The 12,571-nt window shown below is 43.9% G+C and overlaps 1 protein-coding gene across 1 annotated transcript in view; it reads left to right on the top strand.

Annotated features, from left to right (window-relative positions):
- Positions 1–12,368, top strand: part of DNAH6 (dynein axonemal heavy chain 6) — a 222,804-nt gene extending 210,436 nt beyond the window's left edge. The window contains exons 73-77 of the mRNA XM_086700734.1: positions 1,672–1,857; positions 2,387–2,459; positions 3,428–3,579; positions 7,379–7,601; positions 12,098–12,368. Of these exons, the coding sequence (XP_086556860.1) occupies positions 1,672–1,857; positions 2,387–2,459; positions 3,428–3,579; positions 7,379–7,601; positions 12,098–12,201 (738 nt within the window). The 3' untranslated portion in view covers positions 12,202–12,368. The remainder of the gene's footprint in view (positions 1–1,671; positions 1,858–2,386; positions 2,460–3,427; positions 3,580–7,378; positions 7,602–12,097) is intronic.
- Positions 12,369–12,571: the final 203 nt, after the last annotated feature.

Here is a 12,571-nt window from a genome sequence, read left to right as displayed (position 1 = left end):
TGTTGTTCAGAGGACAGACACGAACCTTGCTCATGTCTTGCCTTTTCCACGTCATGACTTTGCACCCACTTGAAGACAGACAAATCCTAATGTCACTTCCTCCAAAAAGTCTTCCTGACACACCAGCCCGTCCCTCCCCCATCAGATAACTTAGGAACCCTCCTCAGGGCTCCATCATTTCGGGTGTCTGTGTCTATCGCTGTCCTCACCAAATTACCTTGTAATTACCCCTCCATGGGGATGGCTCCCCCGTAGGACAATGAACTTCTTAAAGAGAAGAAAACTAGTTAAATTAGTCATCTTTGATCCCCTAGTCCCTGACACATACTAAATCTTCATGAATCTTTGAATGTGCGAGTGAAAGAGTGTGGCTCTGAGGTCTCCTTGTGGTCACAACTTCTGGTCAAACATTACTGTGTACCAGTAATGAAGGAATCCACCTACAGGAAGGAGAAAAAGGAGGAATCCTGGAAGAAGCAGCCTGCAAAGCAATCAGGAATCCCAGCCGAGCACTTCTATCTGAGGGAGGGGTGGTGGCCTGCCCCCCCCCCCACCCCCAGTCCTGACCTCTGCCCAGTCCTAGAAGACCCTAGCAGCCTAATCCCTCCCTCTCTGGAACCTTCTGTAAGTCTTCTCTGTGAGTCTTCTGCCACCGGTTTCCATTTTCGGTTTCTAAGGTGGAGTGCTGTTTCGGCCCTGGCTGAGGGCCTCCTTGCTCTACAAGGCTGCAAATGGTTCCTCAGACCCTAAGGGCAATTGAATAACAACTCCTCCTACCACTCATTGCCTCTCATGAACAGAGACGGGGAGGTGGGGAATAACTCCATGAAGGAATGGAAGGCTGACTAACCTTGTTTATCCACATACCGCCTATCTCTAGAACTATGTGCATATGGTCCTGGACCTTATTTTGGTTTTGAATCAACATAAATTTGGCCTCTAACATCCTTCTATAGTATTTTCCCAGTATACTGCAGTGGTTTACACAAAACCAGAACCGTGCAGGCCATACCAATCTATATGCCCCACCTTCGTCTTTAGCCAAGTAACAAATACTACCCTGTACTTCCCAGGGCTGCTGCCAGCCCAGCATCTCCCGGAACTACTGCCTGCCTCTGTCTTTTGTTGTGGGGAGGGGAGGGTAAGGGTCATGTCTTAAGGAAGTGTTTCTAGAACAAGGGGACTCTGGTACCAGCTGAAAGATTGGTCTCCCCTAAGAATCTCCCCTCTCTGCTGTAACTTCAGAGGCCATGGGAAGCCCCTGGGCAGAAATCGCCAGTGGTAAGAAGCAGTTCCCACTACCAACCCCATGGTTCCCAAATAACTATCAGGCCCATTTTTCCTTCAGCCTGGAGGAGAGCTGCTCGTTGGTATTTCTTGAAGCCACTTCTCTAGGCTTCAAGGGATATTTCTCTTCCTTCCCTCTTTCTACTTCATTGGATTCTGCCATTAACAGTCTGAACCGTCCCCTACCCCCAAGTCTTACACCCCTATGGTCATGTGTTGTAAAAATGGGCGAAAGATTGAAGAGTCTGGCCCAACAGACAGTGTGCAGAGAGGATGGAGCAAGGGGGCCCTTCAGCCCAAGGCAGTACTGCTGACACAAATGAGTGGCACTCTCACTTGGTAATTACATCTGTGAAAGGCACCTACTCATTATTGTTCTTTCAGACTTCTCTGGAGACACTCAACAAAGCTATTGCTGGCCTTGTGGTGATGTCTGAGGAAATGGAGAAGGTGTACAACAGTTTCCTCAACAACCAAGTTCCCTCTCTATGGTCCACCACAGCCTACCCATCCCTGAAGCCACTAGGATCGTGGGTCAAAGACCTGATCCTGAGGACTGCATTTGTGGATGTAAGAAAATTCAGTTCTTTGGGTTTGATGAACACAGTAGGCCTTAAGGTCCTGAGGAAGCCCTAGCTAACTGAAATATTAACAACTGTTGAGGGATCATCTGAGCCCAAAGAAATAGAAACTTCCAGAATGGCATCAATTTGAAAGTCATGTTCATTATAAGGTACTTTGCCCTTGGCCTTTATCCCTGTATCCCACTTTAATTCCAGGCCAACCTTGGAGTTTCAGATCTCATTCATGGGATCCCACTGTGAGGCACAGAACCAATCTGACATGGGTCCAAACTTCTAGGTGTGACCTTGCTGCAGTCTCCTCTCTTCCACACCCCCTATAATAACCAGGTTCTGGATTTACGGTCAGGCTATTGGGTGAGGAGGGGGACAGACAGGTAGGGAGAATGGGGCTGATGACTAACTCAGGCTGGTTAAGATTCTGTCTCCTGAGAGGCCCTCCAAAATATGATTTTGACTTAAATGACAAGCTCCACTTCAGAAAAACAATACATAATGGTGTAATGTTTCTCCTTTAGTTGTGGCTCAAAAGAGGGCAGCCTAAGTCCTTCTGGATCTCCGGTTTCTTCTTTCCTCAAGGATTTCTAACAGGTAACAACCAGTGCTTTCCCAAGAAAAATCCCACGAAAGATCATGCTGGGTTTCTAGGAACTGGGGGAAAGGCAGGGCTGCTAATGACCTAACTATGGATAACTGATTATAGGGCAGTTCAATAAGGTCCTGCTCCTTCTCACTTGCTGGGGAAAAGGATGGCAGGAATAGCAGATGCCCCCCAACAACCTAACCCCTGCTCCTCTTGGGCTGTGCAAGTTCGAGCACTCGATACGACATGAATGCCCACAGCACGCCCCAGTTCCCCACGTGACCCATGCTGGACGGCACCACCTGCTCTCCACCTGCCCCAGCCCCACCTCAGAGCAGCTTCCTTCTTTCTAAAGAACATTCCTTCACTCATATGTGGATCCTGAGAAACTTAACAGAAGACCATGGGGGAGGGGAAGGAAAAAAAAAAAAGAGAGGGAGGGAGCCAAACCATAAGAGACTCTTAAAAACTGAGAATAAACTGAGGGTTGATGAGGGGTGGGTGATGGGCATTGAGGAGGTCACCTGTTGGGATGACCACTGGGTGTTGTATGGAAACCAATTTGACAATAAATTTCATATTAAAAAAAAAAAAAGAACATTCCTGTCAACCTTCCATCGGCCCTCGACTCCAGCTAGAGGACCCAGGCCTAATCTGTCTTCTGAATCCCTCCAATCTCCGGCACTGGCTTGTCTCTCACTCACTGGCAGAGCAGTGCACTAGAGCCATGACCTTCTTCCCTCTCTTCCCAGCTGTGCCATGGCTCCACCCCTCCCAGCATCACCACAGGCTTCCTGTCTAATGAGCTAATTCAGAATAAGGTGTTAATGGCTGGGACTTCTCGAGGGGGAGGAAGCTCTTGAGGGGGAGGAAGCTCTCAAATGCTAGAGCAGCCTGGTTGAGGCAAACAGAGGCCATGTTTGAGAAGCGGCAATGTCGTTTGGAGGACCCAGCTTTCTGGTTTTCATTTTTATAGGAACTCTTCAAAATCATGCTCGGAAACACAATTTGCCTATAGACGAGCTGAGTTTCAAGTACAACATGATTCCTATCTATCGGGATCAAGCTGCAGTTATAGAAGCTGCCAAGACAGTGCAGTTTGGACAAGAACTGCCCATGGACTTGGAGGTACCGCTCCCTGACTAGTTACAGCAGAGCAGCTCTGTCCCACTCACATTTGATATCTCAGCCAACCTCCCCCGCCCCACTCCCCTACTGCTTCCCACCTGCAGCAGCGCGAGAGGCAGGAGAGGCAGGACGAGACTCATACCCCTGAGACAAGCTCCCCAGGTCTGCAGTGACTCGATTGGAAGTGCCTAAATTAGTCCGATTTGTAGAGATATTTTTTAAAGCAACACTGTTTATTTCTTTAGATACCTACAGCAGCTCTCTCTTTCTTATGGAGAATGAGGTTAAATAAGGGCTTTAGCAAGATGTTAAAAACAAGGTTTCAGAATCAGGCAGGGCTGAGTTTAAATTCTGACTTTCCCCTTTGCAGCTGTGTATGCTAGAATGATGACTAACATGTCTGCATCTCAGTGTTCTCATCTGTAAAATGGGGCCAATGCCACCAACCTCAGAGCTGTAATGCAGTGTAAATGAACTGGCACATAGTGCTCCCACAATAAATAACTATTATTATAGACTGAATGTATTTGCCGTTCACTCAATTGCCTCCTAGTGGAATTGATATACTAACTCCATACATTATATAACCATAAATACATGGCGTAACTAATAGGAATGCACTAAGGAAGCAGTTTAAACTCTTTGCTTACATAGTTTCCTCCTTCTAGAGCAGAAGTTCTCAAAAGGTGGTTCCAATACCAGGAGCATTGGCATCACCTGGGAACTTACTAGAAATGCAAATTCCAAGGACCCATTCCAGATCTACTGAATCAGAAACTCTGGGCTGAGACCCAGAAATCTGTACTGTAACAAGTCCTACATGGGGCTCTTAGCCCACTAAATTTTGAGAACCACTGCTCTAGAATATCAGTGATTCTCAACCTTAACTGCAAGTTAATCACCCGTGGAGCTTTTTAAAAATCCGAATACCCAATGGGGCGCCTGGGTGGCTCAGTCAGTTGAGCATCTGACTCTTGATTTGGGCTCAGATCATGATCCCAGGGTCATGGAATTGAGCTCTGCATTGAGCTCCGCACTGAGTTCCCAAGCTGGGCATGAAGACTGCTTGGGATACTCTCACTCTCTCTCCCTCTCTCCCTCCCCCCTCCTCTCTAAAATTAAAAAAAAAAAAAAAAAAATCCCAATGCCCAGACTACATCCCACTTACATCAGAATCACCCCAATATCATTAGGCATCATTATTTTCCAAAGCTCCCCCGGGTGACTCCAGTGCACCACCAGAGATGAGAACCCCTGCCGCCCATCAGAGCCACCCAACTCCGATGTGCTGAGATGCAATGGGGGAATGCAGCCCTGCCTCAAAGCGCCCATCCACACCAGGGGGCCTTAGAAACATAACTATCTATATGTGCCACAAAATCAAAGATCTGCTCCAGATCATTTTTCCCAGGATAGTGTTCACTCCCCAATCAGTGTAGTTGTGGTGAATGGCTTTACTAAACTTTCCTTAAAATATCCTGGCATTAGTTAGTAGAAATTGCTCCTGCATATTTCTATCAGTATCCACTCCACTCAGATCTGATTGACCAACTCTTTGCTCTCACTAGCAAAAACTTACAAAGACCAAATTGATCCCATATTCATGGCTTACTTTATGAAATACTATAATATCCCATGCCTCTTATTTGCCTGTACCTTAAAATAACAATTAAAAAAAGTTTACATTTTTAAGGAAATTTGTTTTAGCATCAAAATACTTTGGGGGGAACATCTGGGTGGTTCAGTTGGCTAAGGGGCTGACTTCGGCTCAGGTCATGATCTCACAGTTTGTGAGTTCAAGCCCTACGTTGGGCTCTGTGCTGACAGCTCGGAGCCTGGAGCCTGCTTCGGATTCTGTGTCTCCCTCTCTCTGTCCCTCCCCTGCTTGCACTCAGTCTCTTTCTCTCTCTCTCTCAAAAATAAATAAACATTGAAAAAAAATTTTTTAATATTTTTTAAAAAATACTTTTTTTTTTAAGTTTATTTATTTTGAGAGAGAGAGAGAACAAGCAGGGGAGGGGCAGAGAGAGAATCCCAACCAGGCTCCGTGCTGTCATCACAGAGCCCAATGTAGGGCTCTATCTCACCATGAGATCATGACCTGAGCCAAAATCAAGAGTCAGTCACTTAACTGACTGGGCCACCCAGGCACCCCACAAAATTTTTAAAGTAAAGAGAAAATAAATTTAGAGTTGCACTCCTCATTATTTTGAGACCCTTCTTATCCGGGAGGGTATCCCAGATCCTTATCTGGAATAATTGAGGTTATAGGAAGGCAGAACACCCCCCACATAAAAGCCCTCCCCAAAGCCTTTCAGGATGCTAGCCCTGCTCCGTACCTGGCGCATTTTTATCTGCCACAAAAGGCTAACTCTGACAGACAGAAGTTTACACTGACCACCAGGGCCTCTGTCCCTCCACCTTGCCCCAATCCATACCACATGTCCACTTGGGTCTTGTGCACTGAGCCCTGACGATGACTTAGAATGTCTGCCTTCTATGGAGACATCAGATTGTACAGTTGGCCCAACTCCTGGTACTCCCAGCAAATGTCTGCGAGAGACTGTGCTTAGACAGCTTTAGTTCTTTTACACACAAGCAGGGCCACTGTTAGCCCATTTGCCACCTTTGCACAGCTTAGGAAAAGACACTCCCTCTGGGTGGATGCCCAGATGGCTCCCACACATGCCTTGGCAAGGGGGTAGCAGGATGGTTTCCAGCCTCCACTAAGGCAGACCTGCACAAGTGTGCATAGCAGCCCCCAAAACAGGAAGGCCTGCCCCACCCTTCGTAGCCGAGAGACAAAGTTCGGGACACCAGAAAGTAAAGACCAGCCAAAAAGAGCTTACTGTCCTTTTATTCACTATAAAAATATACTGCCTGTGTCCATACCGCCTGGCCATCTGCCTGCAGGTGAGCGGCTCCAATTCTCCAAAAGATAATCAGCTCCACAAGTGGCCAAATTCACTGTTTGAGGAAGGATGACACAGAAGCCCACAATTGGCAGAACTTGTATACCAGTGGTGGCCTCCAATCACAGGACACCAAGGGCAAGGTTTTTCTCTGTCTCTCTCTCTCCCCCTTTAATAGAAACAAGAATCTAGCATAATTTCTAAAAACAAAAAGGGAACTTTCCATAGTCTGCAACAGTCCATACTCTGCAGGTATCAAGACGGATATATAATCTATCTTTAGGAGGCACCCAGGTCCTTGAAAGACCTTGCTAAAAAGAACATGATAATCACAGCCCTCCTATCCTATCTGCTTCCCATGCAAAGGAGCAAGTCATAACACCGTATCAGACAGTCTGAAGCCCATAAGTGGTATCCCCTATTAAAGATCCTGGTAGAATGTGGAAAGTTTGAGATTTGGTGTCAAACAGAAGCAAGTTATTTTACCTTTCTGAGTCTTGGTTTTCTCCTCTCTAAAATGTAATAACAGCGGGACGCCTGGATGGCTCAGTTGGTTAAGCGTCCGACTTCAGCTCAGGTCATGATCTCATGGTTCGTGAGTTTGCGCCCTACGTTGGGCTCTGTGCTGACAGCTCGGAGCCTGGAGCCTGCTTCGGGTTCCTTGTCTCCCTCTCTCTCTGCCCCTCCCCCACTCATGCTCTGTCTCTCAAAAATGAACAAATATTAAAGAAATTTTTTTAAATAAAAAATAAAAATAAAATGTAATAACAGCAATCTCTAGAGTGGTTCTTAGAATTAACTGGTGAGGATGTGGGACTCGGGAAATGGCCCACAACAGCTAATCCCCTTCTCGTCTTCTCACCTTTAAACTTCTGGTTGTCTTCCAGTTGCCCTCTCCCGAAGATGGTGTTCTTGTTCATGGAATGTTTATGGATGCTTCTCGATGGGACAATACAGAGATGGTGATAGAAGATGCACTGCCAGGACAGATGAATCCAATGCTGCCTGTGGTGCATTTTGAACCTCAACAAAATTACGTGCCAAGCCCAACACTTTACCATTCCCCACTTTATAAAACGGGGGCCCGGGCAGGAACACTCTCAACCACAGGTAAGGATGTGCTAAGATTGGTAAAAAAAAAAAAAAAAAAAAAAAAAAATGATGACAAAATGCAAACTTACAAAGTCCAAACACAAAGCCATAATGTGCGAGGGGAGATCTTAAGCCAATTAGCAAGACTTAAAATGAGGCCACTTATAATATACTAATTTATGGATTTTATGTTTTCCTTCTTTTACCACTAAGTATGGGCTGACATTATAAAACAAATGCTTTCTTTCTATTAACCTAATAAGTAGACAATAGAGCTTATTGAACAGTGACTTCTAATTTCAAAATGATGGACTAAGTAGACAGGAGTCTCTCACCAAAGTCACTGAGACTCATCATAGAAAACAGATTTAAAAATAAACCCAGGGCGCCTGGTTAAACGTCCGACTCTGGCTCAGGTCATGATCTCGCAGTTCATGAGTCCAAGTCCTACATTAGGCTCTATGCTGACAGCTCAGAGCCTGGGGCCTGCTTAGGATTCTGTCTCCCTCTCTCTCTGCCCCTTCCCCACTCATTCTCTCTCTCTCTCCCTCTCTCTCTCTCTCTCTCTCAAAAATAAATAAACATTTTAAAAAATGGCATTAAATAAAATAGCATTAAATAAAAATAAACCCAAGACAGAATGCCGTGTTGCAAAAGGGAAATCTGAGTGGGTCTGAAACTAAGATGCAGTCCTGACAAAAGGAACCAGGTAGAAAGAAAGCCATATCAACAGGTAAGCTGAATGCACACAGCTAAAGAGTGAGCAGAGAATGAGCTGAGGAGTCAGTTTTTTAAAAAAATGACACTGTGAAAAAAATTAAAAATAAAATAAAAAATAAAAAAATAAAGTGACATTGTGAAAGGAGCCAAATTTTCCAATATTTATCTAGTAGGCAATCTGGAAGGAGAAAGAGAATGGAAGAGGGATAATATTTGAAAAAATAATGGCTGATAATTCCCAGAACTGAACAAACACTTGAGTCCTCAGATCACAAGATCTCACAAAGTGGCAGGTATGATTTTTTTTAAAGCATACAACAAATAATTAAATTTGCAAAGATATATCAAAGTGATTCTTAACACTATCAGTGATAAAGAAAATCCTCAAAGCAAAGATTTAAAATATATTAATACACTGGGACTAAAATTCCCAAGAATGAGACTCAGATTGACATCAGACATCTCTCTCTTTATCCACACAGTGCACATAAAAAGATAATAGACAAACACCTGCAAAGGCTGTGGGAAAATAACTTTGCACCAGAACTGCAAAAGCAACCAAATTATTAAAGGAAAGGTGTAATAAAGATCTCTTTGGACATACAATGGCTCTAAATTAATCACCACTGGCCCTCTAAAACACACACACACACTTAAATCTGTAATACTTTGACCATAAAAATGATTTCAATAATAACTTGAAACTAAATTTCCAGATGAGAGAAATATAGGAGAGGGGACAGGGTAGAAAGAATTAAATTTTCTCATTTGAATGGAGAATACAGATACTGATAAATATTTTTCTAATAAAATCTTCAATTAAAGTATATTCTCAAAGAGTAACGTACAGAATAGAACTACAATAGACACTTATCATGTCTCGATCTCCCACTCCCATGACAAATCTAAAAACATTTTAAAAGGTATTTTTAAAATTAATGGCATGAACAAGTTTTTATGTGGACATAAGTTTTTATTTATCTCGGATAAATATCTAGGAGTGGAAAGACTAAACATGTGGTAAGTACATGTTTAACTTTTTAAGAAACAGCCAAACTGTTTTAAAAGAGGCCATACCTTTTAACATTCCTACCTGCAGTGCATAAGGGCTCCAGTTCCTCCACTTCCTACCACTTAGGATGATCAGTCCTTTTTGATTTTAGATGACAGCCGGCTAGCTATCTAGATGATAGAATATGTGGTATCTTCTTGTGTTTTTACTTTGCAGTTCTCTAATGACTAATGACATTAGCCATCTTTTCTGGTACTTATTTATATCTTCTTTGATGAACTGTCTGTTCTTTTTCCCATTTTTTAAAAGTCATTTGTCTTATTGCTAGCTAAAATTCCAACAGAAATTATCCTTTTGGCAAGAGGAACCAAGAAAAGGTAGTAATTAAAATTATGTTGTACTGACACAAGACTCAACAGATAGCTCAAATGCACTGGAGAGAGAGCCCAGAAACACACTGTGTATATGTGGGAACTCAGCATATAATAGCAGCATCATTTTTTTTTATTATGAAATTTATTGTCAAATTGGTTTCCATACAACACCCAGTGCTCATCCCAAAAGGTGCCCTCCTCAATACCCATCACCCACCCACCCCTCCCTCCCATCCCCCATAAACCCTCAGTTTGTTCTCAGTTTTTAGGAGTCTCTTATGTTTTGGCTCCCTCCCTCTCTAACCTCTTTTTTTTTTTTTTCCTTCCCCTCCCCCATGGTCTTCTGGTAAGTTTCTCAGGATCCACATAAGAGTGAAAACATATGGTATCTGTCTTTCTCTGTATGGCTTTTTTCACTTAGCCTCACACTCTCCAGTTCTATCCACGTTGCTACAAAAGGCCATATTTCATTCTTTCTCATTGCCATGTAGTACTCCATTGTGTATATAAACCACAATTTCTTTATCCATTCGTCAGTTGATGGACATTTAGGCTCTTTCCATAATTTAGCTATTGTTGAGAGTAGCAGCATCATTTAAAATTGGTGAGAGACAAATTATTCCACAAATGGTGCTGACAACCAAACTTAGACCCTATCTCATACTACAGAGAAAAGTAAATCACAGGTGGATTCTTTACACTTAATCATCACTAAACTTTCTTTTTCTTTTTCTTTCTTTCCTTCTTTCTTTTTTTTTTTCTTTCTTTCTTTATATTTGAGAGAGACAGAGAACATGTGCACACACGAGACTTGGGCAGAGGGGCACGGGGACAGAGGGGGAGAAAGAGAGAGAATCTTAAGCAGGCTCCATGCTCAGCACAGAGCCCAACATGGGGCTCAATCCCACAACACTGGGGTCATGACCTGAGCTGAAACCAACAGTCAGATGTTTGACCAACTAAGCCACCCCGGCACCCCTCATCACCAAACTTTAAAATTATTACTAACCCTAATGAAATAATAGCTCTACGTAATAATTATCAACATCTGCTAACATGCCAAGAAAGACAATCAGACATAAGGTACTTCCTGATGTAAGTACACACCACCTCTTCAAGTATTCTTGCCCAAAAAACTCAAACCTGAATATGATCATGTCTCTAGATCTAACCACCCCCTTTACATGAATAGAGGAACATATTTATTTTTTAAATATTTTTTTAACGTTTATTTTTGAGACAGAGAGAGACAGAGCATGAACGGGGGAGGGGCAGAGAGAGAGGGAGACATAGAATCGGAAGCAGGCTCCAGGCTCTGAGCCATCAGCCCAGAGCCCGACGCGGGGCTCGAACTCACGGACCGCGAGATCATGACCTGAGCTGAAGTCGGACGCTTAACCGACTGAGCCACCCAGGCGCCCCAGAGGAACATATTTAAAATCACCACAGGGATGCTGTCAGCAAAGTCCAGACTCTGGGAAACTTTATAGGACAAACAGCCTTGTTATTTCAACAATTACAAGGGGGTGGCAAAAGGAACAGAGAGGTAACCTACCAACTGAAGGAGATTTAAGAGACACATCACTATTGCAAGACACGGATCTTACTTGAATCCTGAATCAAACTAATGCAATACACATACAGTGTGTGTGTGTGTGTGTGTGTGTGTGTGTGTATACCATTTATATACCATTTATACTAGAAAATGTCATTCAAGTCCCTGCCAGGGCACTGTGGCAGGGCATGGCATACAAAGGTAAGGAAAGGGGAGATATAGGCTTTCTCTGCTGGGGACACCACCACCTTTCCCCAACTTCTACACAGACTGTGTTTGCTGTGAATGCAGTGTCATCTTGAGGGCAGAACCCTCTTCTCACACTCATCCTGGCCCCTCATACAGGCCCACAGTAAAAAAAGTGCAAAAGTGACCTCTTATTTCAGATGTCCCAGAGCTGAGGACAAAATATCTGCTATTGCACTTGGTCATTTCAGGAGTACTGGTGCCTAACTGCAGGGTAGAACAGAGGATGGATGGATGGATGGATGGACGGATGGACAGACAGATGGACAAATGAATGGATGCCCAACCTACCAACTGCATCCTGAGTCCCACTAAAAGCTCAGGGCTGAATCTATTCCAATGTTCCATCAGTCAGACTGCGGAGAATTTGAAACATACTTTACAAGGTTATACAAAGTCAAAGTTAGACAGGTCCTAAAGGATCATTTGTTCTAACATCTTCATTCTATAGAGCGTAAAACTGAAATATATAGAGGACTATTTACCCGTTATCTACAGAGGCTGAGTCAGGTCTGAAACCCAGGTGTCTTGACTCTCAGTACACTGCTCTTTGCATCAAGGGGTTATTCTTTAAGTAACAAGCCTTTGTCCTTGTATCCTTTACTAGGTCATTCCACCAACTTTGTGGTAACTGTGCTCTTACCCTCCAAGCGGTCCAAAGATTACTGGATTGCCAAGGGGTCAGCTTTGCTCTGCCAACTAAATGAGTGAGAAGTTGCCACCTCCTGCTAAAAAAGAACCAGGCCAAAAGTCTTTCCTGATGGGGACAAAGGTCCGTGTAACATATGCAAGCAAAACAGCTATACTTCTGGTCTGACTTAAGGATGGTTAGTGTGGCTTTTCTCTTCTAACCTAAAATAAAGTGTCTGAGTGCTTCATTGAGTTGGTAATTCAAGCTCTGATGCGAAAGCAGTGGGTTCAGCACTCACCTCTTAAACCTGCTCCCCCTCCTCCATGTGAGAGTCAGGCAGCTTCCCATCAGTAACTTGGGGGGAGGGAGGGGGGTGCCTGGGCAGAGTCAGAACTCACCAATTCCTTACCCGGATGGGCTTCCTTCCTCTTCACTCTGACATAAAAGGCC

Source organism: Puma concolor, chromosome A3, assembly GCF_028749965.1.
Source record: "Puma concolor isolate L17-30 chromosome A3, mPumCon1.1.hap2, whole genome shotgun sequence".
NCBI lineage: Eukaryota > Metazoa > Chordata > Mammalia > Carnivora > Felidae > Puma > Puma concolor.
This window is presented reverse-complemented; position numbering and strand designations above follow the sequence as displayed.